The sequence below is a fragment of the Cryptomeria japonica genome, chromosome 7 (genome assembly GCF_030272615.1).
Source record: "Cryptomeria japonica chromosome 7, Sugi_1.0, whole genome shotgun sequence".
Classification (NCBI taxonomy): Eukaryota; Viridiplantae; Streptophyta; class Pinopsida; order Cupressales; family Cupressaceae; genus Cryptomeria; species Cryptomeria japonica.
In genome coordinates, this window is record NC_081411.1 from 51,736,332 (window position 1) to 51,763,948 (window position 27,617).

Below are 27,617 nucleotides of genomic sequence, written 5' to 3' on the forward strand. Positions count from 1 at the left end.
TTCAATGACAAACCATATCATAAATTGCTTCAAAAACACCAATTGTTCAAATTCACTCAAATGTGGTAATCTTTATATGTCCACCCATAAGTTAAATATTATTATTAGAATCCTTTGTATGATGGCACAAGCTATGGAGTGATTCAATTTTAATTTAATTAAAATTCGAGATAAAAGTCAGTGGATTAATATAAAGATAAACAAGGCATGTGATCCTTACATTAATAGGATTATAGGAAAATCTTGCTATAATTTATTTAGTCTTGAAAATGGCAATATGTATTATAAAGATTTACAAAGAGAGACATTCTCAAAATCAGATCATTTTGTAATATTTTTTCAATATTAAATTGGGTTGGTCTATTTTTAAAATTAATTTAATTATAAATCATTACTTAAAATTCATCACATAATTTTTTATAAAGATTTGGAAAATGGATTATTTATAATATATAATTTAATATGAAAGATCATCTGTTAGTGTAACAGTGAAATGGTTACATTGATTGCGGTGCAACCAAGGTTCGAATTCCTGCCTGAACCAAAGCAGTTTGTAAGATGCATTAAATTCTCCAAGTCAAATTAATATTTAAGAGATAACATTATTTGGTTGCATTTTTATGCAAAATTAATCTTCCCAGAACTGCACTTGCAATTCCATTACTCATCATTGATATGAACTACTTGCTTGCCAAGATTTTTACCATGAAACAGCCCCACAAAAGCTGCTGGTGCATTTTCAAGTCCTTCAGCAACATCTTCAATGTAAGTTATCTTCCCTTGTTTGATATAATTTATCACATTCTCCAGAAACTGAGGGTACAAGTGCATATAATCAGACTGAAGGAAACCTTCCAACCTTATGCGCTTGGGGATAGCCAGACTTATGTATTGTATGCCTCCTTCATTCTGAAAACTCTTTTGAGAGATCATACCACAAACAGCAATACGGCCATGGACTTTCATATTTCTAAGTACTGCATCAAGCATGCTCCCTCCCACATTGTCAAAATAGATGTCAAATCCTTTTGGAAAATACCTGATGATAAGAAAAATATGTAAATATTAGCTTGATAGTCTGCCAAGAATGCAATACAAAAAGAAAGAAAAGAATACAATTTATGAATTTATTATACAACTAAAAGTGGTTACCTAAAATGTACAGATCAAGTAACTTAAAATTAATAGATTACATTTCCTAAAGCATCTAGTTTTTAGCCTATTGCATTAATCACAATTCCAAAGCAGATATGATGGAATTGGAAATTGTTAAATTTTGTCATTATTATTTACACTGATATCATGATATTGAGAGCTATCTAATAAGTGTCCTAATGCTAAATTAAATCTGCACTATTTTAGGTGAATGGCATGTTCACGCATGAGGTCCCATTGATAGTATTTAGCCTCTATTGTTTGACATATGTTGCTATTATATGACATATGTTTAAGAAATAAGGAAAACTAAAATTTTGATGACTTGGCCCTTACCAAATCAATGGCATCTTGGATTTTGGAATAGACGGATTACAACAATTGGATAACATAGTTTGCAATGCTATATCAATGGAGATTGACATAAACACTATTATACCAATCCAAAATAGAGTTGCCTTGAAGGAAAAGCCAACATTTTGAAAGGGGTGATGATGTTGGAAGAGAAAGGGAAAGCCAAAACATTCAGTATAGATTGTATCACAATTCACAACAAGGAGGTTACAAAGCCTCTTAAATCAAAGAGACACCATCCAAAATAGTAGTAGTAGATATATGGGTCATGTCCTATTGGATAGATATTTGTATGAGTAAAGATGCAATGCAACAAAGAATGGCATGGATGGTACAAATGAGAATATGAGATAGAAGATATAGGAGAATAGATAAAGAGTATGTGTTATATATAAAGGAGATAGTAAAAATCTTGTTGGCATGCACATAATGATTAATGATAATATAATGATATTGGAGTTCTTTATCTAATGTGTTATGACTTATGAGTATCTTAATTTCTGTATTCTATTAATTAGTTAAGATATAGTCCAGATTTACTCCTTACTCTCTTTCTATGGTTGAGTTTGGGGCATAAATACTATATACATAAATTACTTGGTGCTCAAAACTTTGGTCTATGTTTCCCATTTTTATTGCTAACACTAACAATAGAATCAAAATGCCACATTCAGACACTTTTCTCCTTGATTAATCTATTAAGTGCTTAATCCTTTCACTTTATCTCCTTCTAGTCTCAATCTATATCAGCTTCTTCATTTGACTTTTTACACTTCATAAAATTTTACAAGCCAAGCTTGAGACTAAAATTACTCTCTTTTGTAGTGCTTAAATCATATTAAAGTTTCCTCAGCAAATAGCTAATTCAATTTGATATTGATTGCAATAATTGATGATTTCAAGCATTCTTTTTGGGTTTCCCTTGGGTTTATGGTGCAAGAGCACCCAATAATCTTCATGCCTCCACAAGGCAACTTTAAGTCTATTATGTTTTGGTAAGGTCCTATGAAACCATTTTGTGATGTTTTGTAGTCAACCCATGTAATTGGAAACCCTTTTGGGTCCATGATGCAAAGTTGTTAGAAAATTGTTAATATTGTCATGAGGAGGCAAAATGTTGTCATTATGTGTCCAATGGCATTCTATCATTGTATTAGTGCCTATTAGGCCTCTTCAAACATATTTGTATGTTGGCAATATGCTCAATTTGGTTAAGTGTTGTCATTGAAGTCAACACTGTATCCCGGTTGGATATGGTTTTGCTATCCCGGTTGGACCTATCCCAGTTAGACTTGGTGCTTATCTTGGTTTTGGTTGTGATTCTGATTCGGTATGATAAGATCCTTGGATTTGGTTTTGGATGCTTATTCTGGATGGTTATATGCTTGCCATATTCTGTTGATTCATGATTTGGTGTTGCTGAAGCTATCACTATCGTTCCCGGTTGATATTTCTTGGTACCGATTAGCGATATTTGATGATTTGGTTAGATGATTTTGATCCGGCTTATGGGAAAAGTTTCTATCATGTTGAAGATGCTTATTGATCATGTCCTAATTGTTTGATGGCTTTGCATTGGCTAGCATGCTATTATGATGGTCCTATTTGGATCCAGTTAGACGTTTTATGTTATTGCACTGAGGGTTTCTACCGATTGGTGAAACGTGTTGGATATTAATCTTAATGGAATTTTCGGTGGATGTAATTGTTTTAGAATTTGAATTAGGTTCATTCTATGTAATATAAATCATAATATTGGTCTGGTGGTATTATGGGATATAATTTTTGTAATTATGGGTTTATGGGTTTAGGGTTTGGCCGACCTTATCAATAATTTTGATGAACTATATTTATAGGTGACTTATTCATGTAATTTGATATGTTATGCGAATAGATGGTCATGTTTGCATTATCTTAAACAAATTTATGTGCGAACAAAGCTAGATCATTTAGTGAAGGGTTATAAGGATTTGATGTTGTAGGGCAGACATCTGTGCTTAACCAGAACTGTATCAAGCATTAGTGGATGCTACTTTCATAGTTCATCTTTCTCTAGATTGTAGTTCGATGTTTTGTAAGTTAGTGTGACCTCTCTTTTGTGATGAGCTGTGAGCTCTAGGTGGTTGGCCTGATTGCAAGTGCAATCCCCATTGTAATTATTTCACATACTACTGCACAAAAGTATTATCTAATTGTGGGTAGGGTTTTCCACCATGGCTTTCCCCCTTACAGGGTTTTCCAGGTCAAAAATATTGGTGTTGTGTGTACTGTACTTCCATGTTTTATCTTTCATTGTGTTGGTTTCCTTGTGCTCCGGTATAAAGTTTAAAATATGTATTAATTGTTAATATTGGTAGAAAACTAATTCACGCCCACCCACCCCCTCTTAGTTTTCTCCAGGTATCTGAATTGTCTAACAATTGGTATCAGAGCAAGGTCCTCTTTGTAGAAGCTTAATTGCTTGAGGAGATCCAATGGAATTGGCATCAACTTCAAACTCTACATTCAACCCCTATTAGAAGGAGAGTACCGGATTTGATGGTACAAATTACAAAATATGGAAGGAGCGAATGAAGATTCATTTGAGATGTCTTGGCGCTGAAGTGTGGGAGATAATGGAGAAAGGGTATATACCTCATGATCCTAATTCTGGAACACCGAAACCTGCTGATGAACAAAAGAGAGCTGAAAATAATGTCAGAGTGAAAGAAGCATTGTTAAGTGCCCTGTCTGATGAAAAGCTATTGAATATCATAGAGTTGGAGAATGCAAAAGAGATCTGGTTGAAGCTTGAAACTCTTTATGAAGGCAACCAAGCAGTAACAATTGAAAAACTTGAAGGCTTCCGAGTGAGAAATGAAACTTTGAAGATGGAAGAAGATGAGAAGATTAGTTCTTTCATGGATAGAGTAAATGAGATTGTCATGGGAATCAAATGTCTCAAAACAACCACACCATTATTTTTCATATGTCTTAGAGCTCCTAAAAGGGTGCTTGGATCTACATTTTGTTTGTGGATATTTGCCTTGTCTTAGGAATTGTGCCCTATTTGGTCAAAATAGAGGGCTAGAAGGAACTAGGACAGTTTTTGGAGAAAGTATAGTAGTTGGAATAGTCAGTGGATTTGAGGGTTACTAAAGGGTTGTAACATGTCAAGTTTACTCACTATTGGGAAGGACACCAAAATGAAAGAGAGCTAGCTGGGATAGGAAAACAACGACCTGAGGGAAGCAGCCAAGGCGATGATGCTCTTGGTACAAAATGCTGAGGAAACTATGAAGAGTTTTTAATTAACTTGTAATGTTGGGCTTGGGGCCAATTTCTTGCTGGCCTCTTGCTGTCCCTTTCTCTGTTGCTGGTTTTTTTGCTAATCTTTTGCAGCTGTCTTGTTTTGTTTCCTTTTTGGATATCTTTCGAATGTAATCGGGTTTCGGGTCCCTTAAAACTTGTTTTTACTTAATCAAAAACATGTCAAGTTTACTTGTTTTAAATGTTCCCATGGTTAGTGGAGTCATATGCCGCATTAAGCCATTGGTTGGTGTTTGTAGGCAATGAGGCATAGAGTCATTATGAAGAGAAGTGAAGGATGGTAAGGGAGTATTGTTTGGGAATCTAATACATAGTGAAGCCAAGTTTTATTGAAGTCTTGAGTCCTTTCAAAAGTTTTGCATTTGAAGTCATGGTGAGTTGTCACCTATTGGATAGGTGAGCTGGGAGAAAAATCTCTGCTTGTTGGTTTGATGTGCCTTCATAGGTGGTTGAATTGTTGTTGATTTGGAACCTATTGGCCTACTCTGCATCAGTTTAGAGTAGTTGATGATGGATTATAGCCCCTTTTATCATCATCCTAAGTTCTTATGAAGGATTCTTATTTTTGGGTGTATGATCTCCTAACCTATTTACACTCCTACAATTTTGATACTTTTTTAGATCTACTATTATTTTCTGACTTAAAAAAACTAGAAACAAAACTACTTTTCTACTAAGAAGACTAAGAAATTGAATGTAGTTTCTTCTATTCATTATCACATTCAAGAAAAGGTAAGAAAAGCATCTTCAAATTTTAACACATATAGGATTTTCAATAGCTTTCACAATTGAAATTTAGAAGAGAAAAAAGCTACCAAACTATTGAGTTTTAGGATGACAAACCTTTTCAGAGTGGCATTCATATCATGCTCCTCCTTATAGTTGAAAGCATCGTCAAAACCCAACTTATTTTTCAGTAAATCCACCTGACATGCACACAATGGCTTTTTAAGTTACGAAAGTTAATGAAAATGAAATTATTGTTTATATATGGGTAGCACTAATGAGTGTCAAGATATATGCAGTCACCATAGTTCCATACTCAATCTAATATTTTTTTCTTAAATCTCCGTGGGATTCATTATCAAGAACAAACTTTTGGTATGTGATAGGAAAAATATAAGATTTCAAAACGTAGAAACTACTAACTTTATAAAAAAAAACCTACCTTCTCGTTACTCCCAGCACACCCGACAACATAGCAATCCATCAACTTTGCAAATTGCCCAACAAGCTGGCCAACTGCTCCAGAGGCTGCAGAGACAAAAACGTGCTCTCCCTTTTTAGGAGAGCAAACCTCAAAGAATCCAGCATAAGCTGTTAATTCAGGCATTCCTGTCATAAGGATTTAAGAATCCTGTAAGACGTTTATTGACTCTTGAATAGTGTAATATAATCAGAATGTGATTCAGATATTATAGTCGTTGGCCCTTGTTTATCTTTTGGAGGCATTGAGACTTATCTAGGTCATGTTGTAGATTTTGTGTGTATTTTAGTTTGATTAATGTAGAATAGTACTATTTGTGTTACATGTATGTAATGACTTTGTAAATATTCTAATAAATTATTACCAATCGTTATTTTTTATTCTTCTTTACATATTATCTTAGGGGATTCAAGGGTTCTTTAAGTTTAAATTTGATATTATTTATATCGTGTCTTTGTTGGGTGCAATAAACTAATTCTATTTGTGAAATCTCCTTGTTATTGTGTAGATAAATAGTTCTACTTTGTAAAATTTCCTCATTATTTTGGATCTAAGGGGTGTAGTAAAACAGTTATACTCGTGACATTTGTGCCAAGGCTAAAGCTCTTTAAAGATTGATATGTGAGGTATTTGCATTAATTGTGAAAAAGTAATAATGCATGTTTGGGGATAGAAGGGAATTTGAGGGTCTAAGATCTGTAAGTGTATTAGAATCATCTTTATATTATTTTTGAATCTACCATTTTTTTTGTAAATTTGACTTTGTATAGGAATTGGCACCATTCTAGTGGTTGAAGTTGATCATGTTGGTGTTGGAAATAAGCCACACCTGGACTGATGATGGACTAGTCCAAGAGGGGCTAGTAGCTTAGTGGTAGAGCACTCCAGCAACGTATGGAAGGTCCTAGGTTCGAGTCCTAGCTGGTCCATGTCTCAACAGACCATACACATATATAAAGGAGAAAAATCATTTAATAAATTAGTATTTTTTATTTAATTTTTTTATTACTCATTTCTAAATATTACAAGTATAAACAAATATATAAGAATGTACCCTAATCTGAGATCCCTCGCCTTGTATACACCAACAATTTATCTCATAGTCACCATGCTAGATGCTTGTGTTGTATATACAATGAAATAAAATATATAATGATGTCCCTAGGTTTTTTAGAGCGTAAACCATAGGAGATATCCAATATCTCTCATTCATTAGCCCATCCTATTATTTTTCTTGGTCATAGAGACTCACAACCTCTTGGAAATTGTTAAAACCTAGATGGAGAGACAATTTCATTATCAAAATTTAACTTAGGGGAAGAAATAAGATCATCACTAATAATGGAGAAGAAAAAAATGTCCATCTTAACCAAAAACTATAAAATTGAATAAAGAAAGAAAGGGAGAATAAAAGAAATGAGAAGAAACCAGTCAAGAGGCTCCACCATAAGAGACAACATATTATATATAGTTTACATATCTATGCTTAGATATTCAATGCCTTTAATAATAACTCATATATATCCATTTGTATTTGAAGAAAATGAGAAATTGATTAAGAAGTCAATTCTTAATTAAATTCATACTAATGTCCACATACTTACATAATTTATAATTTTATTCCTATAATATTTATTTATAATTACCCAAAAGTGAAAGAGGTGATGAAAATAGAGAAAAACCTAAGGGAGAAAGTCGTGTAAGCAATTGTGGTTAATTTTTCCTAAAAGAGAAGAAAAATTATATAGACCATGCAACTCAAGTCAAAATAAAGAGGTTCAATATCCTCCACTTCCAAGATGAGGTATCCAAATAGAAGCTTAAAAGGAAACATTATAGGACATACTTAGAAATTAAAACACTCAAGTGGAGAAAGAAAGGGAACAAATAAAAATACAAATGATATATATAGATAGAATAGGTTATTCTTGAGACATTAATGTGTAATAAAGTAGGGAAAATACTAAAATTCAAAGAATATATAGGGAGATTAATCGGAAAAAGGGGATATTTCACAAGGTATAAGGAAAGTAGTACAAAATGAGGAGATAACTGGAGCAATTTCTTTTTTCACTACCTTTACTAAATATTTTTCTAATTGATCTAATGTAAAAAATTATGGAAAAAATTAGCACATAAAATCCAAATCCAACTAGTACCAGTTAGAGTACCAATATTTCCAATATCTCCATCTAGATCATAGTTGGAAATTTGATGAATTGCCCTCTCTTAAAATTATAAATAAGGTATGTACTACATATAATTACAAGAAAAGATATTTTCAAACTACATGTAGATATAATAAAGGGCATGGAATCCTCCATAACCACAATCAATACCCAAGTAGTATAGCTTGTCAAGAACGACTCAAAATCATTAGGCTAACAACTATGATAATTAATAAATAAAATGTCAATAAAAATCTAGATATTGGAAGATATAATTATAAAAAACTTGTATAAGAAATAGAAAATAAAAAAATGAAGATATAAGGAATAAGCATTCCACCAGAAACACCATGCTAGGAGTAAAGGCAAAGAAAATGTAGATGAGAACTAATTTCATATAGGGTATCTTTCCTCCTCTAGATCACTTAAATTCAAATGAACCATTTTTTTTTTTTTGAATCCACTACCTATAATGAAATAAAAGATCTACATGAAAGTATTAATAAGTTTAGATCTCACATAATAAATACCAAGATATAAACGATTAGTGCAAGGGACTGTAGGCTTAGATAAAATAATTAAGGCAACTGGTTAGCTTGTAGATGACAAGTGTGATAGAATTGTTAAAATAATGTATGAAAGTCATTGACCATCAACATCCAACTAAGAATTATATAAGGTGAGACCAACCTCGTGCAAATTTGTGAGTAAATCAAACTATTGTACTCATCTATATAACAAAAAGACCACACATATGTGCAATCTACAAGAACATCTTATCATGAGAAGATATTAAAAAATATATATATATTTTTTAAAATATTTAAAAAGTTATAGGATATAGCCAATGTATCTTGAGGACAAGATAGAGTGGTGTTGAAATAAAAATAGAATTTTCAATATAGAGAATATTAAAACTACTCCAAGTGAAATGTTACACATTAAAGTAACCTACAACACATATAAAAGGTATATAAACATTCACAAAATTATATATAAGTAGAAGATAAGATAGTAAGAAAATATAGGATGTAAGAAGAGAAGAGATATACAAATTAAATGTATTAAGAAAACAAGGAGGGTTGCAAATTATTGGTATGCAAGTGAGGATGTTCTATTATATTAAATCCTTTTGTAATCTATCATGTAATGTCTAAATTCTGTTACCATGACTCTTACTAGGGTATAGATAAAATTCTTATGAAAAAAACTTAGATATTAAATTTGTGCCCTGTACTTTCTAACATTCACATTTTTATTTCTATTTCTCCATCATTTCTTATTCATTACTTTTTATAATTATTTAATTGTCTATTTTCTAATAAAATCCATATTTTGATGATTTGACAATGGTATATAACAATCTAATTTTATGGATCATTATGGATTCCCATCTAATTCCAGAGGGTTTCAGGGCCCTTCAAAACCCAATCTAAGAAGTTTTGAGTCACCCCAAAACTTGTTTTATCCCTAATAAAAAAGAATCTAATTTTATGGATGATAATCAAGGAGAAATAAAATAATAATGTAAAGATCTTATCAAAAGAGAGTGTTTTATATCTCAACAGATTAAATATTATTATTGTTGATACTGTTATGCTCCACATACTCGCCCCCTCCATTTCATGCCTAGAAATGTGGGTCCCCCACTTTTCTTTTTCCTTTTCTTTCTTCTTGTGCTCTTCCTTTCATTGCATTTGTTTTTTCATTGGAGTTTTAGGGTCCCGAAAATCCAAAGTGTGTTCTTTGTTTGCACTTCAGGACTTCAAACACCTGAAATCCCGAAGTTCCCCCTATTTTTTGTTCCTGACAAGACCTCAGAATCTTGGGGTACCGAAGTCTTGTCCCCGTTCTTGTTGCTCCCTTTTGGAAGACTTTGGGATCCTGGGTTTTTGGAATCTCGAGCCTTCCCTTTGTGTCCCTCCTTGGAGCCCCAGAACCCTAGAATACTCAGATTCTGAGTTCTCCTCATTTTGTTGTCTTTCTTTAGAGTTTCAGAACTCTAGAGTTTCAAGGTCACTTGTTTCAATGCTTTGGTTTTTTGAGCTCTCTTCCCCTTCTAGTGATTTTGTGTTTTTGCGACACACTTTGTGTCTCCTCTCTCCCTTCATCCAGGTAGGCCTCTTCCTCCTTGCCTTGTATTTGTCTTGGGTTTTGGTTTCTTGCTTTCTCTTTTATTCCTTCTTGTCTGTGTTTCTTTTCTTTTGTTTTGTTTTTCCTATTTGAATAAGTCAATTTCTTGATAGTTAGGGTGTTTTATTCATTTCCTCGGCTTTCCCGGATCTAGGGTTCTCTAGATCCTAGTCCCTTGGCCTATTTGTCTTATCGAGACCCTAGGTTTATGGGATCCTAGAGTCCCCTCTTGGTTTACTTTTTCCCTACTCCAAAACCATGAGTTTTTGGGATCCCCAAGGGATGTCTAGCCCCATGTGTTCCCAACTTCAGAACCCCAGGTTCCTGGGATCCCAAGGACTTTTTTGTTCTTGATTTCTCTCTTTTTCCTTCTGCTTTGGAACCCCAAATTCTTGGGATCTTGAAGTATCCTATGGGCTATTTCTTCCAAATCTTCGTAGCCCTGGGACCCCAAGATTCCAAAGTCTTTCCATAAACCTTTTACCCTCCACTTCAAGATCTCGAGATTCTAAAGTACCGAGTTTTATTGCCAAAGACGCCTCGAAACCTGGGGATTTGGGGACTTTGAGGTGAGTTCTTTTTTGGGTTTCCAACTTTGGGACCCCGAAATCTCGAGAACTCGAAGTCTCGCTACTATCTACTAAAGGGTTTATTCTAAACCTGGAACCCCAGGACTTCAGGAGTCTAGAGTTCACTGGTATGACAAGGATATTTCTAAAGTATTAATTATGTACTCTTTTGTGCACTGTAAAGAGCTCTTATGGAAACATCAACTACCCCAAGGAAGAAGACCCAAAGTGAAGTGAAGCATGAAAAGAACCCTGTTACAATAAATGACCAGTACTGGGCCAAACATTGGTCTCTAAATTTAAAAGTGAGGTAGAGTGGATTACTAACACGAAGATTGGGCATGTTGAATTGGAAGCCATTAGGAAAGAAGTGTCGGGACATAACCTAAATTCTCCATACAGAAGAATACATTGGTCTTGACTTGTTGAAGCTACAATTTTTCCTCAAATAGTCCAATAACCTAAATTGATTCTGGCAATCACTCAACACTACAACCGAGACACTAGGAAATTCATAGACAACAAAGGGAATGTTGTGGTGAATCTTACACCTGAAATGCTTGTCATGACATGTGGTATCCTTGGATATGATGAAGTCCTCCAAACAACTAAGGAAGAAGTTTACATATCTTCAACAAGAATGTAGCCATTAATAGGTACCACATAAATGAGGTATAGTTGAGTGAGCCAATGAAGTCAGGATTGAAGGCTACAAATAATATTCTAAGAGCCGATTTTGGGGATGCACCAATGGATTTAATTATCCTGCTAAGTTGAGTCTTTGGGAAAGAGGACATCAAACATTATCACTTATGGATGTTTCATTTTATTGATACCATCCTTAAAGGGAAAAGATATTTTGATAGGGCAAGCATTATATCAAACAACATCCATGAGCATATATGAAATGTGATTAACACTAAGAAATTCTTCATGACCTCCTATGTAGTTTGGGTGGTGTCTAGAAGCGACATCTACCTTGGATTGAACATGAGTGGCAAACTAGGAGAAGGATCTAGGGAACAAAGAGCATGGGAATATTATACTCAGTTACCCATCCAACAACCTAAGTATTACTTCAAAAGGGTTAATAACGCCTTCATATATGCATTCATATATAAATTGATAGGTGATGTGGGGTATCGTCTCACTCCTAAGGCCATGAAGTTGATACAAGAATGGGGAACATAGTTCATCCAGAACCAACTAGCCATATATATCTGATTGAATGGATTCACAAGAAAACCCCTACTTCTTCCTCGTTATTGCAAAAAAAAGATTATTATTCTTCATTATGCAAGACAAGTTGTGGGACTTCAGTCTCTCATGACCCGAAGCATAAGACTAGGGTCACATTCCCAATTATTCTTGAGCAATACAAATGCCATAATTTACAAATGGCAAAGCCAAGTATTCATGAGGTGCAGGATCTCTCCCTTAAGGAGTTAAACTATGGCAGGCTGAGGTATGACACATTCTAGAAACTCAAAGAAATGTTGTCGGTGGCATATGAAGGGCACTTGGGTAGGAATGTGAGATAGTTTCGAAGCTAGGCAAAGAGGGTTTTACAAGTTAATAGCGGTCTGGAAATGAAGGAATTTGACATTTTGGATAATATTCTTAAAGATTTCAGAGATGATGGAAAATTATTGGACCCATCATATAATGAAATTATGGTAGACAAAATGCCTCTCTCACCAATAAGATGGTCAGAGAAAGAAAATCTAAAGATTGAAGATATTTTGGAACAAGTTGTTGCATAAAGTTGACAATGGTTGAATCTTAGGCTTTGACCAAGTGCCATAAGGGAAAAGAAGAAAGATAGGGCTGCTAGCAATCCTTAGTAAAAAATAACTAAGGAGTATGTGTAGAGAACAAGATCATAATAAAAAAAAAATACTCCAATGGGTGAAGAAACCTCGACCCCCACAATTGGCAAAGTAGAATTGATGAAACAATTTGATTCAAAGATGGAATCACAACTTCTCAAGACAACAACTGAGCATGGCATACCAACCTAGATAGTCATTGTACCTCAAGCCTCCATTACACCCATTTCTCCTACTATTGTTACTATTCCAGGAGAAGGTACATCTTAGGGTCAAGATGACCAACCTGCCCATTCCTCCCATATTCCTACAATAGCTGCTACCTATGAATGGATAGTCATTCATAACATTGATTTATATTTTGACAAAGATGATGAGACCATTTCAATAGTTGTATGAAATAAAAAGAAAGATAAAATGCAAAGGCAAGTTACCTCAGAGAAACCCCAAATAGAAACAGTGATAGAGTAGGTGCGTGTTCCCTCCTAGAGTGATCTGCTCGCTCAAATACCAGCTGATGAACCCAATGACCAAGTGGTGGAAACCACCCAAATGAAAGTATGTGATGTGTAGGTGGAAACCATGGAGGTGGATAAACAAGGTGAACAAGATGATCGATTGGTACTCACCCCTCAAGACCAAGAACAACTTCTGAAACAACTAGAGGGAGGCTAGGAAAGAAAACAAGATGAAGAAAATAAAGAGGTCTTTGAGAAAGAGGTGGGGAAAAAAATAGTGGATTTTTCTAAGCAGCAATAGTGAAGTTACGAGCAAGTGCTTTAGGAAAACCTAGCTCAAAAAATTTCACAACCCTCGCCACTCCATGAAATGCCTGCAAGACACCAATATGAGCAACAACAAAAGGAAGATGAACAACAACAAGAGGGTGAAGAAGAACAAGAACAAAAATTAGAGGCCCATTTAGTGACTGCCCAAATCACCACACAAGGTGAGTAACAAGATGATAGCATGCCACAGTGCCTCAACTTTAGTTTTCAAAAGAAAAAGAAGGTGGTGTTGCCTAGTATCAACTTATAGGAGGCAGTTCCTGAGTGACCAAGGAGAACTAAAAGGGATAAAACTCTCCACCATCTTTTCAGAAGTGACTCAAGGGATGTAATAGCTAGTGTAGCCACTTCGGTACAAGGCACAAAATGTGAAGAAAAAGCATCCCCAAGGTACCAAGACTCCCAAGTAAACCTTGGAAAACAAACTAAATGGGGGGAGATGGCCTCCCTTGATGCTATCACCAACATGATAAAAATAAGGATATCTATAAGGAGTATAAATCCAAGAAACAAGCCAAGGCTCAACTGCAACAATATAGGCAACTACTTATAGAGATGTCAAGGACACTAGATTCAAGAAGAAGTGATGCCTTATAGGTTCTACTTCAACACTCCTACAAGAGGAGGTCAAAGCATTATATGAGATGAGAAGGGTGGTGACTACTATAAAGACTTGGGCAAGAGATCAGCTAAGAAAGATAAGAATGTTCTTGCAAAAAGCCATGGAAATGCATGAAGACGCTCATCTCCTAGAAAGGGGCCTCATCCTCCATTCTAACATGCTTTCAAAGCAAGCTAAGGTGCTTAGAAAAATAAAGGCATAAGGGATAGATGTGATGAGAGCAGAAGATCTATTAGGAGGCGAAGATCTGGATGGTTTGTAGTCTTATATTGACATGTTATAATTTAAGGTAGATATTCTAGATCAGTGTAGAGTGAAAGTGCTCAAGGAGCACCTTCCTTTTGTAAGTTTGCTTGATGAATATAAACTATTTGGCAAAAGTGTTGGGGAAATATGGGCAGGATTTCATGCAATCAGGGTCACTCAACTAAGAAGTACTTAAACAATGAGAAGCATATGTATCTGAATACTTCTCTTCAACTATTGAGTTTGACATCGCTCTCATGGGTAGGTACATGCACTTGATCATCTAGTCTTACCACGCTATGCAAACAATGGACAACTTGGTTAATAAGATGGAGGAACTTAGGGAGAACTTTATAGTTTTCAAATTTCAAATTCATCTTGTACTAGATCCACCACATAATTCACTAGACTGTTACATGGTAAATTATCGTAGTTACAAGGAGGGCAGACAACAAGCTCGAAATTGACTGGACTAGTGCGCTCTTGTTACTACAAAGAGGAAAGGCATAATCCAGGAGATGATTGCAGTTTTGAGAGAAGGCTTTAATTACACTTGTCATGCACAATAATATTGCCAAGATAGAAGAACACGCATGGAGACTCTACATGTTACTTCACTTGGAAAAGACTGACTATTTGCATGCATGTAGTGTTTGTTGAGTGAGGTTCCAAAGCAGTGACTTACACATCGACTGCAACCCCCACCATTTTGTAATTGGGTTATGGGCATAGTTTACTCCTAGAATATAGGGGGCCATATACTATAAATGTAACGAATCTGGGGTCTAAAAATTGAAGCTTGGAGGCCATAGTTAGGATTTTATTTATAGTATTATCATTTCCAATATTTTAAGTTTTAAAATTTGTTAAACTATCCAAGTATTAGTGCTTGCTGGTACCTTTATTTTCATAATTAATCCATGCAAGATTCTTTATGGATCACATGTTCCATGATCTTTGTTGAATGAAGTTGATATTTCTTTGATTTGGTATCTTCTCTCAAAGCAGATAGCACAATTGTTCTGGCTTTTGTGAATTTTATTATTATGATATGTGAAGTTGATGATCAACTCTTTCTGTGTGTAAGATTGTAGACCCTGCATGTAGATGGAAGTTTCACCTACTACTAGATCTAGTTTGTTATTGATAATGTCTGGTTATTTGAAATATTTATTTCAAGTTTAGCAAGCTTGCATGGTTATATTTGTTTCCTCTTCACTCTTTATATCTTTTGCATTTTATTTCTAAGTGGATTTGTGTGAGTGTCTTTTATAACCAGCATACCACCTTGATCAAACAAGTTACGTGAACCTTGAATTGCCCTTGCATAGTTGTGACCCAACAAACATGACCTTAGGGATCCGTGATTTTGTAATCCTAGCTCTTTTTAGGAGAGGCTCCAATATTGCAAAGCTTGCATGTAGGTGAGTATAAAAGGCCCATAAATAGATACATATGGTATTCACCTAAGATAGAAGATAGTACTAAAATTATATAATCAAATTCTTGATGCAATTAAGTAAAATCAATGAATACACGTGCTTGATTTTGTGACTAATATATTCTAGTAAATGTGTATATAGGATTAGTAGCTCAAAGATGCTAGTTTATAAAGACCATGTCATGAAATATATGATCTATATGAAGTTTCAATTATTATGTAGAAGAGAGACAACACATATGATCTATATGTAGGGTCCTTCCATTCTCTACAATCCTATTTTTATTTTTATGAAATTTGATCTTTTCACTCAAATAAGAGTCAAACATGCATACAATCATACTTTTTTAAATGTCTTGGAGCTTTAGAGGTTTTTGTACATATATTATCAAGTACTTAAATGGTAAAAATTTAGAATGTTAGTTATGGTTTGAAAGATGATAGCACAATACAAAAAATACCTAGCCAAGGGGAAGAAATGAAGGCTTATATTGTTCAATATATAATAATAATACTCTAATAATTTAACAAAATTATTTAATTACCAAAGAAAGTGAAATTTTATTTTATTTGAAAGTGGCTAGGGAATAATCTATGATGCTTAGAAGTTGGGAAATAAGACACAGGGGTTAGAAGGGAGATTTTGAATGTGAATTAGAAATTCCAAGAAAGGATATGAAGTAATAATTAGGGTGGTGGGAAACGTTAAAAATGACAATAATAATATGTTGATTTATAAATTATTGAAGGATAAACACAAACAAGATTTACCAATAGGAGAAATGTGGATATAAGAATGAAAAGATAAATATGGACTAATATAGAAAGAAATAAGTTGAAGTAAACCCACAATAATGATAGAACCTAAGAAAGATAAGTTCAAATAAATAGATACATAACTTAAAAATAATATGGAATGATATATTATATAAAATAGGAAAATAAAATATGGATAAAAGTAGGGAAGTTTTTTATTATGGGAAAAGAAGGTTTTGAAGGGTCCCAAAACCCTTTACAAAAGATTACAAAAGATAGATCAAATAGAGTCCAGTCATAACAAAATTACAGCCAAAACAACCAAATAGGACTGAGAGACAACATAAGACAAACAAAAGACCACTTAGCCCACAAAAACAACAAAAGGCTAGCAAAATTACAACACAGAACCAGCAACAGAAAAAAGATTAGCCCAGATTTTAAAGGTTCTCCTCAACATCAGCACTAAGTTGGTGCATCTTCTTGGCAAAATTCTTTAAGTCCAAAATATCTTGAGGCAGCTCAATGGCTTTCTTCTTCATACTGGCACAAGTGCACTTTCCTGGAGGACCCAAATCTTCAACACTAGCAACCATCTCCTTATCCATATCCACAACAACCTTGTCCATGTGAGATTTTTCCAGCTTGCTGACCATGGTAGACATAGTATCTGTAGAAGCCTTCACAATGTTTTGACTAGTTTCCATAATTCCCCTGAGGGTAGTCTCACACTTTGCAATTCTGGCCTCCATATCCATAATTTTTTTGTCAAATATTTCCTTAACACATTGAGTAGCTTCCATATTCTTGGCTAAACAATTTGTCATCACTTATTTTTCACTTTCAATCCACAAAATACCAGCTGAAGTACCCTCAACCATCTCTTTACCAGCATTGATGGGGTGAGCTCTCACAATACTATGCAACAATGTTTTAGCATTAGCATGCATAACTTCCATCTTGGAAGATAAATATCGCTGCTTAAGATTGATGTTTTTGACTTCATAGAAAACCCATCTAAAAAGATGAAAAACCTCCAAAGAGCAGTTTTTGGCGACATTAAGCACATCAAATGGTATCTCCTATTTAGGATGAAAATCCTGAGGGGAGAAATCCACTGAATTCTGAGAATTCTACTCTACGCCATGAGATGAAGAAGGCACCTACACATTTTGAGTTTGGTCCATGGAATCCTGGTCATTAGAGCTAACATAAACCTTCAAAGTGGCTTTTTGAGATTTACCCTTGGGGGGTTTACTTGAGCCTTCCCCACTAGCACCAGGGGAACCCATACTCACACCAGCAACAACCATCTTCACCCTAGTTTTGGCCTTTTTGCTAGAATGAGGGGCATAATCCCCATCATCACTATCAGTTTCCCATCCTTCCGACTGCAAATCCTCACTACTATCAATATTTTTAGCAGAAACAGGGATGGCTTACTGGGGTTTTTCAAAAGCCCTATCTTTCAAATGCTAAAAAATCAGAGTAATTAACCCTTGATGTAAAACGGGATTAACATGGGGTTTTCCTTGAAATTGACAATAATTGCATTCAAAGAAGACAACAAATAAAAAGGGAATGACATTTTCTCATTATGATGAAAATGGTTAAGGAGCACAAAGTGATACCCGTAAATTTTTGTGAACTTGTCGTTCAGAGTGAAGAACTCCATAATCACCTTCATAAGTCCTCACCATATGGCTTTAATATGCTTCAGCTAAAAATAGGTCTTATTAGCTTTCACCAGGCATTCCCGTTCCTTCTCCTTCTTGGGGAATCTCGTTGCAGCAACATCAAAGATTTTTCTATCTCTGTAAAACTTAATCCCCTCTGTAGACATCCCCGTCACTTCAACAATAAGATCTTCATTAATCTTAGTTATCATACCAAATAGATGCACCTTACCATCCTTTCATCCCTTCACAAATTGTCTCATAGCACTTTAGTTGTGTCCATGCAACTTCTCCAAAAAAGTTACTGTTAGGGATCCCACAGATACTGATAGGGGGGGGTGAATTAGTATCTAACTAGTAATTAGAATTTCTTAACTTAAAACATGCAAAACATAATATAACAATGTACCGGTATGCAAGAAATAATGCAATAAATAGAATCAAGAACATCCACATGAAAAGCACACCATAACATAAGATTTTAACGAGGAAACCCAGTGTGGGAAAAACCTCAGTGGGATTTGTGACCCACAATATTCACTCACTAGCCAGTAAGAGAATATTACTTACAATAGGGGCCTGCACATGCAAGAAGGCCAACTACCTAGAGGTCACTGCTCAATGGGAAGTCACACTAACTTACAATAAGGATTATACAAATCCAATATCTGTACTGCTTTACAATAGCATCTTCAATGCTAGATTCAGTACCAGTTCTTGCTCTATTCTTTACATATACCTCTTAACCTATATTTCGCACAATAGGTCTGCTTAATATTTTCTTTAATGCTTACATATCTCTTTTCAAATGTCTACAATGATCTCTTTTATATATAAGAGTCATTTTACAAATTGCCAAGTCGGCTTACAAATATTTTCAATAATAAACAAAATATAATATAACAAAATCCTATCAGCCTTTGTGCCAGTATACTTCCTTTCTTCTGTGTCGGTGTCGGTGTCCTGAGTGCCGGTGTAGAGTGTGATCTGCTGATGCCGGTGCACTAACTTGCTGGTGTAATGCCTTGCCGGTATAATGTCTTGCTGGTGCCATAGGATTGCAAGGTTGCCATCAATGACAAAACCTTCAATCACATACAATGTCTCATTGGAGTGTGCATATGCCAACAGTTACCACACCCCCCTTCTATAATCTATGCCAAATGGTAGGATTCTTCTTCTAGTTAGCATAGTTAGGATGTTCCACCTGGCGCTGCTGACCCCCCATAGTATTAAAAATCATATCAGAGACAACCAACTTCAAAAGAATAGGGTTTTCAACAGAATAACTAGCAACGAATTCAAAATCAAATAGTTCCCATAAAGCATGCGAAGTCTGGCAGTAATAATAGCAACTTAAGGCAGCCAACCCAAAAAATTGCCATAAAATGATGATAAAATTAATAGCTTTCATCATTGAAAATAGTAGGGATCTCCTCATATCTGTCATGTGTTCAATCATGCATAAGGAGTGACCAAACCTCAAAATCCAAGGTGTCTTCATTAAACCACACCTTCCTAGTGTTAATTCTAACCCATGTGCTAGCAAAATAGTCTGCTACACAATTACCTTCTCTAAAGTTATGAGAAATATAATACTCCTTGAAAGTATTGATAATATTCTTGGAGGCATTAATAATATTTTCAATCATCCATGAAGGTGAACTTTTCCCCTTAAGACATTGAATAATATTATTCGAATCTCCCTCAATCCACACCTTCTTGCATCGAAACTTCTTAGAAATTTGCAAATTTTGGAAGGCACACATGGCTTGAGCAAGGTGGTTGGTCTGAGTACCCATGGGGAGTGCTACCACTGCAATACACCTACCATTCTCATCCCTTATCACTTCCCCACACCTAGCTAGACTAAGATTACACACTGAAGGAGGGAAATTCCACACACAATTATCTCTAGTCTTATACCTCTATTTATGACATTTAGGAAGAACCAATCTCCATTCCTTAGAAACAAAAATCTCAAAGTCATTGATTAGGATTGAACAATACAAGGATCCAACATTGAAGACCATATTAACGTTCTCAAAAATATCTCTGCAAATATTTTTTGTAACCACATTAGGGGGGAGAGAGGAATCTCTGAAAACGTGATTATTTCTCTCCTTCCAAATCCTCCAAGAAACATGAGGGAAAATAAAGGACCACAACAACTTGATGGAAGAATTAGAAGAGGGCCATCTCCATTGTTGAAAGAAATCCAAAATCTGCTGAGGGAAGACAAAACTGAGGCCCCACTTTTGGAACACACAACTCCAAATTTCAAAAGAAAAAGAGAAGTGAAGAATGGAATGAGAAACTGATTCCTCCTCCTGCAAGAAAAGAAAGCATCTATTAGGGAGTAGAAAATCCCTTTTACATAAATTATCAGTAGTAAGAATTTTATTTTGAACCATAAGACAAAAAAAAATGTTAAAGGAGTAAGGTTATTCACCCAAGCTTTCGCCCAACAGGGGGGGAGAAGGAGCAAGAGACAACAAAGAAACAACATAATCCACCGAGAATCGGCCAGAAGAAGTTCCCTTCCAAATGAGAGAGTCCTTAGAGTTTAGACAAGGGAAACAAGAGAGAAGAGATAGCTCGATAGGAAGCAAGGGAGGAAAAGCCTCTAAAAGATTTACCCAGCCAAAATCTCTCTAGTAATCAACAACAAAAACACCAAAAGCAACTTTGCAATCATCCATAAAAGGAGAAAAATCTAGGAGATCACAGAGAGGACCAAAAGGGAGCTAGGAATCTTCCCAGAATATGATAGTCTTGCCATCTCCTAGCTTCCAAAACCTTCTCTTTGAAGCAACCTTCCTGGCCTTAAGAAAATTATTCTAAAGAAAAGATTCAGAAGGGAGAGCGACCACATTAAAAAATTATTGCAAAGAGGGGGAGTAAAACAAATACTTACTACGCTAGATCAAGTTCCACATGGTTGTTTTCAAAAATTCTCCAAATCTGTTTATCCAAAAGAGCTTGATTAAAGGATTAGATACATTGAATACCCAAGCCACTTCTGAATTCTTTCAATAACTTCACCAAATTTGGAAGGGATTTTGAAGAGACTAAGAGAATAAGCAGGGAGATTTTGAAGAGCAGACTTCAAAAGTTGAACTTTCCTAGCTTGACTTAATAAAGCACCTTTCCATCCAACCAATTTTTTATTGAATCTATTAATCAAAGACAACCAAAAAGAATCTGGCGATTTCAAGCAAAGGGAGAGGCCTAGATAAGTGGAAAGAAAGGAACCAATAACACAACCAAGAATATCTGCAATCTTTCTTTGTCTGTTATCTAAGGTATTGAAAAAGAAAAGAGAGCCTTTACTCCAATTATCAATTGACCATATGCTTTTCTATAAAGATCAATAGCATTCTTCAAAGTTCTAGCTTCCTTGATAGAAGGAATTCCCAATAAAATGGTATCATCAACTAATTGCTGGTGGGAGCACACAAGACTGGATGAAGACGGTCTCAAACCCTGGAAAGAGCCATCTATAACCATTTTCAACAAATACCTTCCAAGAGCCTCTGCCATAATAGTAAAGAGGATGGGCGAAATCGGTTCCTCCTGTATCAAACCTCTGGAAGATTTTAAAAAGCAAGAGGGGGATCCATTAACAAGAACTACAAAGGAAGGCATGGAGACTAGCTGCAAACTGAGTTTAATAACTCTATCACAAAATCCAAATGCATGAAGGATTCTGGAAAGAAAAGGCCAAACAACTCTATCATAAGCTTTAGAAAAATCCAACTTCATAAGAAAGCCCTCTTTACGAGACACCTCCAAGGAATTGACGTTCTCATGCATAGTAATGATAGAATCCATAATCATTCTACCAGGAAAAAATCCATTCTATTGAGGAGAAATGATATCCGACAAGATGGACAAAATCCTTGGCATGAGAACCTTAGAAATAATCTTATAGAATGAATTACAAAGGCTTATTGGGTGGAAGTTATTCATAGAATTAGCCCTAACACATTTAGGAATCAACACAATAAAGGTATAATATAGTTCTTTGAGCAACGATCCAGCTCCAAAAAATTCTTTCACCCCATTCGAAACATCCTTTTCCACAATATTCCAAAAATATTGAAAGAAAAAAAATAGAAAGCCATCTGAACCAAGGGCCTTGTTACCATCAAAAGAAAAGATAACAACTTTAATTTCATCTTTAGAAGGAATTGTAGTCAGGAACTTATTATGCTCTTCTTTCAGGATAGAGGGGATGGCTCCCAAAAGAGAATTTTGAGCATCAACATCCAGATTAGCCTTAGTTGAGAGAAGGGACGAAAAAAAAGAGAAGCCTTCCCACATATCTCCTCTTCTTTCACCAACACACCATCATCCACCACCAGCTTGAAGATCCTATTGACAACTTTATGTTTGAGGGCAGATAAATGAAAAAATCTTGTGTTCTTATCCCCAACAGACAACCATAAGGCCCTAGATCGTTGTCTCCAAAAGACTTCTTCCTTAGCTATGACATCATGATACATTTTAAGAATATCATTTTCCTTTTTGAAATATCCTGAAGAATAACCCTCAACTTGAATTTTATCTTGAATGTCTTTCAACTCACATTGAATAATAGATTTAGAAGTAAAAAGATTGCCAAATACTTTTTTATTCCATCTTCTAACATTATGTTTCAAAAATCTGATTTTTTTAGCAACTCTAAACATAACAAACCCAACCATAGGTATATTCCACCATTGCATAATACAATCTTCCAGCAGGGGGTGGGACAACCACATTTTTTCAAATCTGAAAGGATAGTTTCTCTTACCATCAATAGCCTCTGCAACAAAAGAGATGGAGAAATGATCCGAACCAACCCTAGGGAGAGTCATAATGGAGAAGACATACTTAACCAGCCAATTGCTAGAGATAAGAGCCTGATCAAGACAAACTTGAATTAGATCATCACCCATTCTCCTATTGGTCCAGGTGAATGAGGCACCTTGAAGGTCAATATCATGTAGAGATTGAGCATCAATAAATGCCATCAGGTCCAACCAACTATCCATTTGGATCTGATAACCTCCATACTTCTTAGAATTTTGAAGGCGAGTATTAAAATCTCCCATAATAATCCAATTTCATTATAGTGTGTTGGTAAACAAATTTGTCCCTTTCTTGAAACCTTAACAATTATCTTCTTTAAGCAAAATATGACTCTATTTCACCCTTTTAAAAGGAAACAAACTACCAACAGTTGGATGAATTAATAAAAACTCAACTTGTGCATTAGAGGGCAGCTCCTCGAATGATTTGCAATGAATTTATTATATAAATGATATGCTAATAATTTTTACCAGAAAGCATTGAAAGGCTTCAGCATTCATTCATCAACACAAATAAATGCCTTCAAAACTGTAAACATAGGAAATTTTCTGAAAGAATACTCAAAGAGAGTTCATAGACTCTAATTTACAAACATACTTGTTGTACAAATTCAAAACAAAACAGAGGCTCAACAAATATTGATGGCTAACCGATACTCTCTCATGCCTCACAGGGCAATGTGGATCAAGCAAATCAATACAATGTGAGTCGTCAAACAACTAATAATAACCATGAACTGAGGGAAAAATCCAGAGATAACTAATCACAAAAGTATATCATGCCCATAATAACTTTCTCAAGAAAGATTACGAATCTCAGAACACACAAATTCAAAGATTGCATAACATGATATTTCATTGATAATTAGTCATTATATTTTCCAAACAATTCATTTGAGAAATCAAAATATTGTCTACTGCTCCTAAAAATCACAGTTTTTGGAACCCTTACAAAGACAAGCTTTCCAGCTTAAATAGCCCCCAGGCTCATAGTTCTTACATAATCAAATTACATTTACTTTCATCCAAGTGAAAGAAACCATTTGAGAAAACATAAAAGAAAACTAAATTAACAACCACTAAGAGGCTGACATTTCATCTTTAGATTAGCTAGGCTTCCACCATGGCAGAGGAGGTTACGGATCTGTCCTGCTTTGCCGCAAAACCACACCATTCCAGGTGCGTTGCCGAGAAGTTTAGGATGACTTGGAAATAAGGAAGACCAATGTGTAGGATTCTCTGCTTCCACATTTTTTTGTCCATGTTTACCTATGCAACTTTTGCCTTGTGAACCTCTAAGTGGTCTGAACAGATGATGAGCATCGATTCAATCCTTGCCACCTTTGAAAATTCATTTGTGGTCAAGGATTTTGTCGTCTGAATGAACTGGATCCTATCTTGAAAAATCTTGGTCATGTCTGTAGCCTCTTCAATTTTCTTGGCGCCCTCCTTCATGAGCTAGATATCGATACACTTGAGGTCTTTCTGCATCATATCGATCAAGTCGGTCAATTCTTTGAGCAGCTTGGTGGATTGTTCATGACCTTGGTTAATGATCGAATTGTGCCATTCCACATTTTTCTTTGACATGTACAACACATTATCATCCAAATTCTCCACCGGTTTTTCAGCCAAGAATCTCATCACTCCATATTTCTGAACATCGTTCATCTGTGCAAGGACTGCTACCCACTTGGTCCTTTCTTTCTCCCAGGCGACCATTTCTAGTTCTAGCTCTTTACTCATGGTTTCAACATCTTTATAAACTTTAGCCATATTAATAATATAATCTGACCCCTGTTGTATTATTAGGTCCAACCATTTATTGAACATCTCTGTCACTACCCTGTTCCTTTGAACCTGATCTAGCATTTTCTGGTTGACTGGAGATTTAGGGTCAAATGACACTGGTATCTATGACAAAGGTTGGGGGTTTGGATCATGGATGGCATTGATATACTCGGCCATCAAAGTAACAGCTTGTTTCAATTCTCTTTTGTCTTTTTCATCCTTCCACGTTCTTGAAATTATCGGCCTTTTTGTGGATGATTCCAAATGCCTAACATCTACAACCTGTGAAGCAACCCCCAAATCTATCTTTTCCACAGCAAAACCCTCCTCAGTATCTTTGTTTGCATCTTTTCCTAGGATTGGTTTGGCTACTTCAGTCGTCCAGTGACCTGTTGTTTCATCTACATCGAGCATTGCCTGTGTTTTGAGTTTCTTTGGCTTTGACGCCTTTCCTAAACATCTGCTAACCATATCCTCCATTGGGATTGTAACCAGCACCACACTCCGTTTCTTTCCAATGGCAGCTTCCAACCATCTTGGTGCGTTTGCAGGTCCCTTAGGTGGTGGGGTTGTTTATACATCTGGTGAAGTGACAATGACCATGGTGTTCATGGGGTCCTGTTGGCTTTCTTCTCCTTTTCTCATGTCCATTTCCTGTATTTCAGGTTCATCCAGATTTTGTGCATCCATTATCTCTTCAACCTCTTCACTAGGGTCTAAGTATACAACAATCCATTTTGATATGGGCTCCTTACTCTTCTTCTTACTCCTGGACCGAGTTACTCGAGCAACTGTGAGACCGGAAGATGGTGACCTTTTCGACCTTCTAGGTTGAATTTTCTCTACAATAGGCTTTGAAACACTTGCAACATCAACAATCTCGTTAGAGGCAGAAACAGGAGATTGAACCACAATGTGTGAATCAATTCTTAGTTCATGTGGGGGCATGTGAGGTCCCTCCTTAAACTTTTGGTTCCTCAACCATCTTTCTATTCTCCTCACAACATTGAAGGTTCTAGTTTGAATAATGTCATCCTCCTTCTTGCTCCAATCAATTTCTGAAATCAGTTTTCCTTGAATCTTTGTGTCAAACTCAGGATCTAGAACATCCTCCCTTGTATCCTCTGATACTCTGGATATATTAATTGGAAGCCTCATGGTAGTTATTTGCTACAAAGTGAACTTGGACCATAGTCTCTTCCTTACCTCATACTCATCATTGCAGTTCTCCTAGTAATCCTCTAACTGAGGTTCATGACAAAAATGACTATCTACATTTAGGTTTTCCATTGCATAACCCCTACTATCAAACTTTTGCCTTGCCACATATGGCTGCAGGTTCATCCTTTCGAATTCTAGTTCTAGGTTTAAGGCATCTGATATAGACTTACAGCTATAGTATCCAAGTTCAACTAGGAATACAACTCTAGACTCGCCCTTCACTCCTAATCTTTTATCAATGTGGGCCATTTGCCTACTCACCTCTATAAGCAAGTACCTGTCAAAAGCATACATGGGCAACTTGAATGGTTGGCCCTCAAAGCTACCTACCCATATGTAAGTAAACCAGGGAAATTGAATAAAGAAACTTCCATATATACTAACAAATTCCATAGCTTCAGCAAACATTCTCTTGTTCACATTCCCCTGAAGCTCAAAAACAAGTCTTCCCGCGAAGACTCCATTCCATCTATCAAACTGCTCAATGTGTCTTTGTTGTTGTAATAGAGGATAAAAATTATACACCCTCATCCCATCTATCCAAGGTTCATTAGGCAGACTAGGCCAATCCCTTGTACAAGCTAGTATGTAGAAAAGATAAGAAGACATATAAAAACCTATCATTCCGACACAATTACTCAACCCTTCATGAAGTCTCTCTGCAATTACCTGAGACCAATCAAGATACATGTCACCAGATAACACCACTTGGATGAAAAAGTACATCCAATCTTCCCAATAGAAAGAATGTGAGTTTCTCTTCACCTTGTTTAGAAGTATCACAATATCTCACACTTCTATGATGAAGTGCTCTCTGGTCAGGAGTTTTGGTAGCCGTGACCCTCCTTTTTGAACTTTTAGGAGCCAATTCCTAGCAACCACACTTCTTTTCTGAAAAGTAGGCATACGAGTTCCCTATAGTCCAGTCCTCATATTCATCCTTATGTGGAATTCCCATTGTCGCCATTACTGTTTCTTTGTTGATTTTGACCAGAAGCTCACCATTACTAGTTATGATGCATCTATTCTCTGTGTCATATCGGTTCATGCAAGCCATCACTAAATCCAGACACGGTGTGGCAAGCGGAAATGCAACAGCTTCCACAAGACTTCTTTTCACTATTTTCTCCATCAATGACCCGATTTGAGGCCAGTTCTTGGCTCTTTCTAGGAAATACCCTAAATCGACATGAACCAAGGAGGTGTCTTCTAGCTCTGGTAAAATACTCACTAGACATGAGGTCCGACCAAGCTTTGGCAGCATTGGCCTCATATTGCCTATCTACTCCCTTAACCAAGAAATTCTAAAAACAAGACAGTATCCTACCCCAACAATTTAGAGATTTTCCTTTTCTATATTGATAAAACCTCAGAACTTAAAGAAACACAACTTAGGAGGAATCAACTGAACTTACCCATTACCACCATGAAAACTGGAAATTCTTTCAGAGAATAGAGTTGGTTTTACCTTCAGCACCTCCAATTTACTCAAGTAT

The 27,617-nt window shown here is 35.7% G+C and overlaps 1 protein-coding gene across 2 annotated transcripts in view; it reads right to left on the reverse strand.

The window, feature by feature from the left end:
* Positions 1-517: 517 nt before the first annotated feature.
* LOC131046468 (2-alkenal reductase (NADP(+)-dependent)-like) overlaps positions 518-27,617 on the reverse strand; it is a 61,743-nt gene continuing 34,643 nt past the window's right edge. For both annotated transcript variants that reach the window (XM_059209364.1, XM_059209363.1), the window contains exons 3-5: positions 5,987-6,153; positions 5,662-5,744; positions 518-1,039 (exon numbers count right to left, since the gene is read on the reverse strand). In XM_059209364.1, the coding sequence (XP_059065347.1) occupies positions 661-1,039; positions 5,662-5,744; positions 5,987-6,153 (629 nt within the window). In that variant the 3' untranslated portion in view covers positions 518-660. The remainder of the gene's footprint in view (positions 1,040-5,661; positions 5,745-5,986; positions 6,154-27,617) is intronic.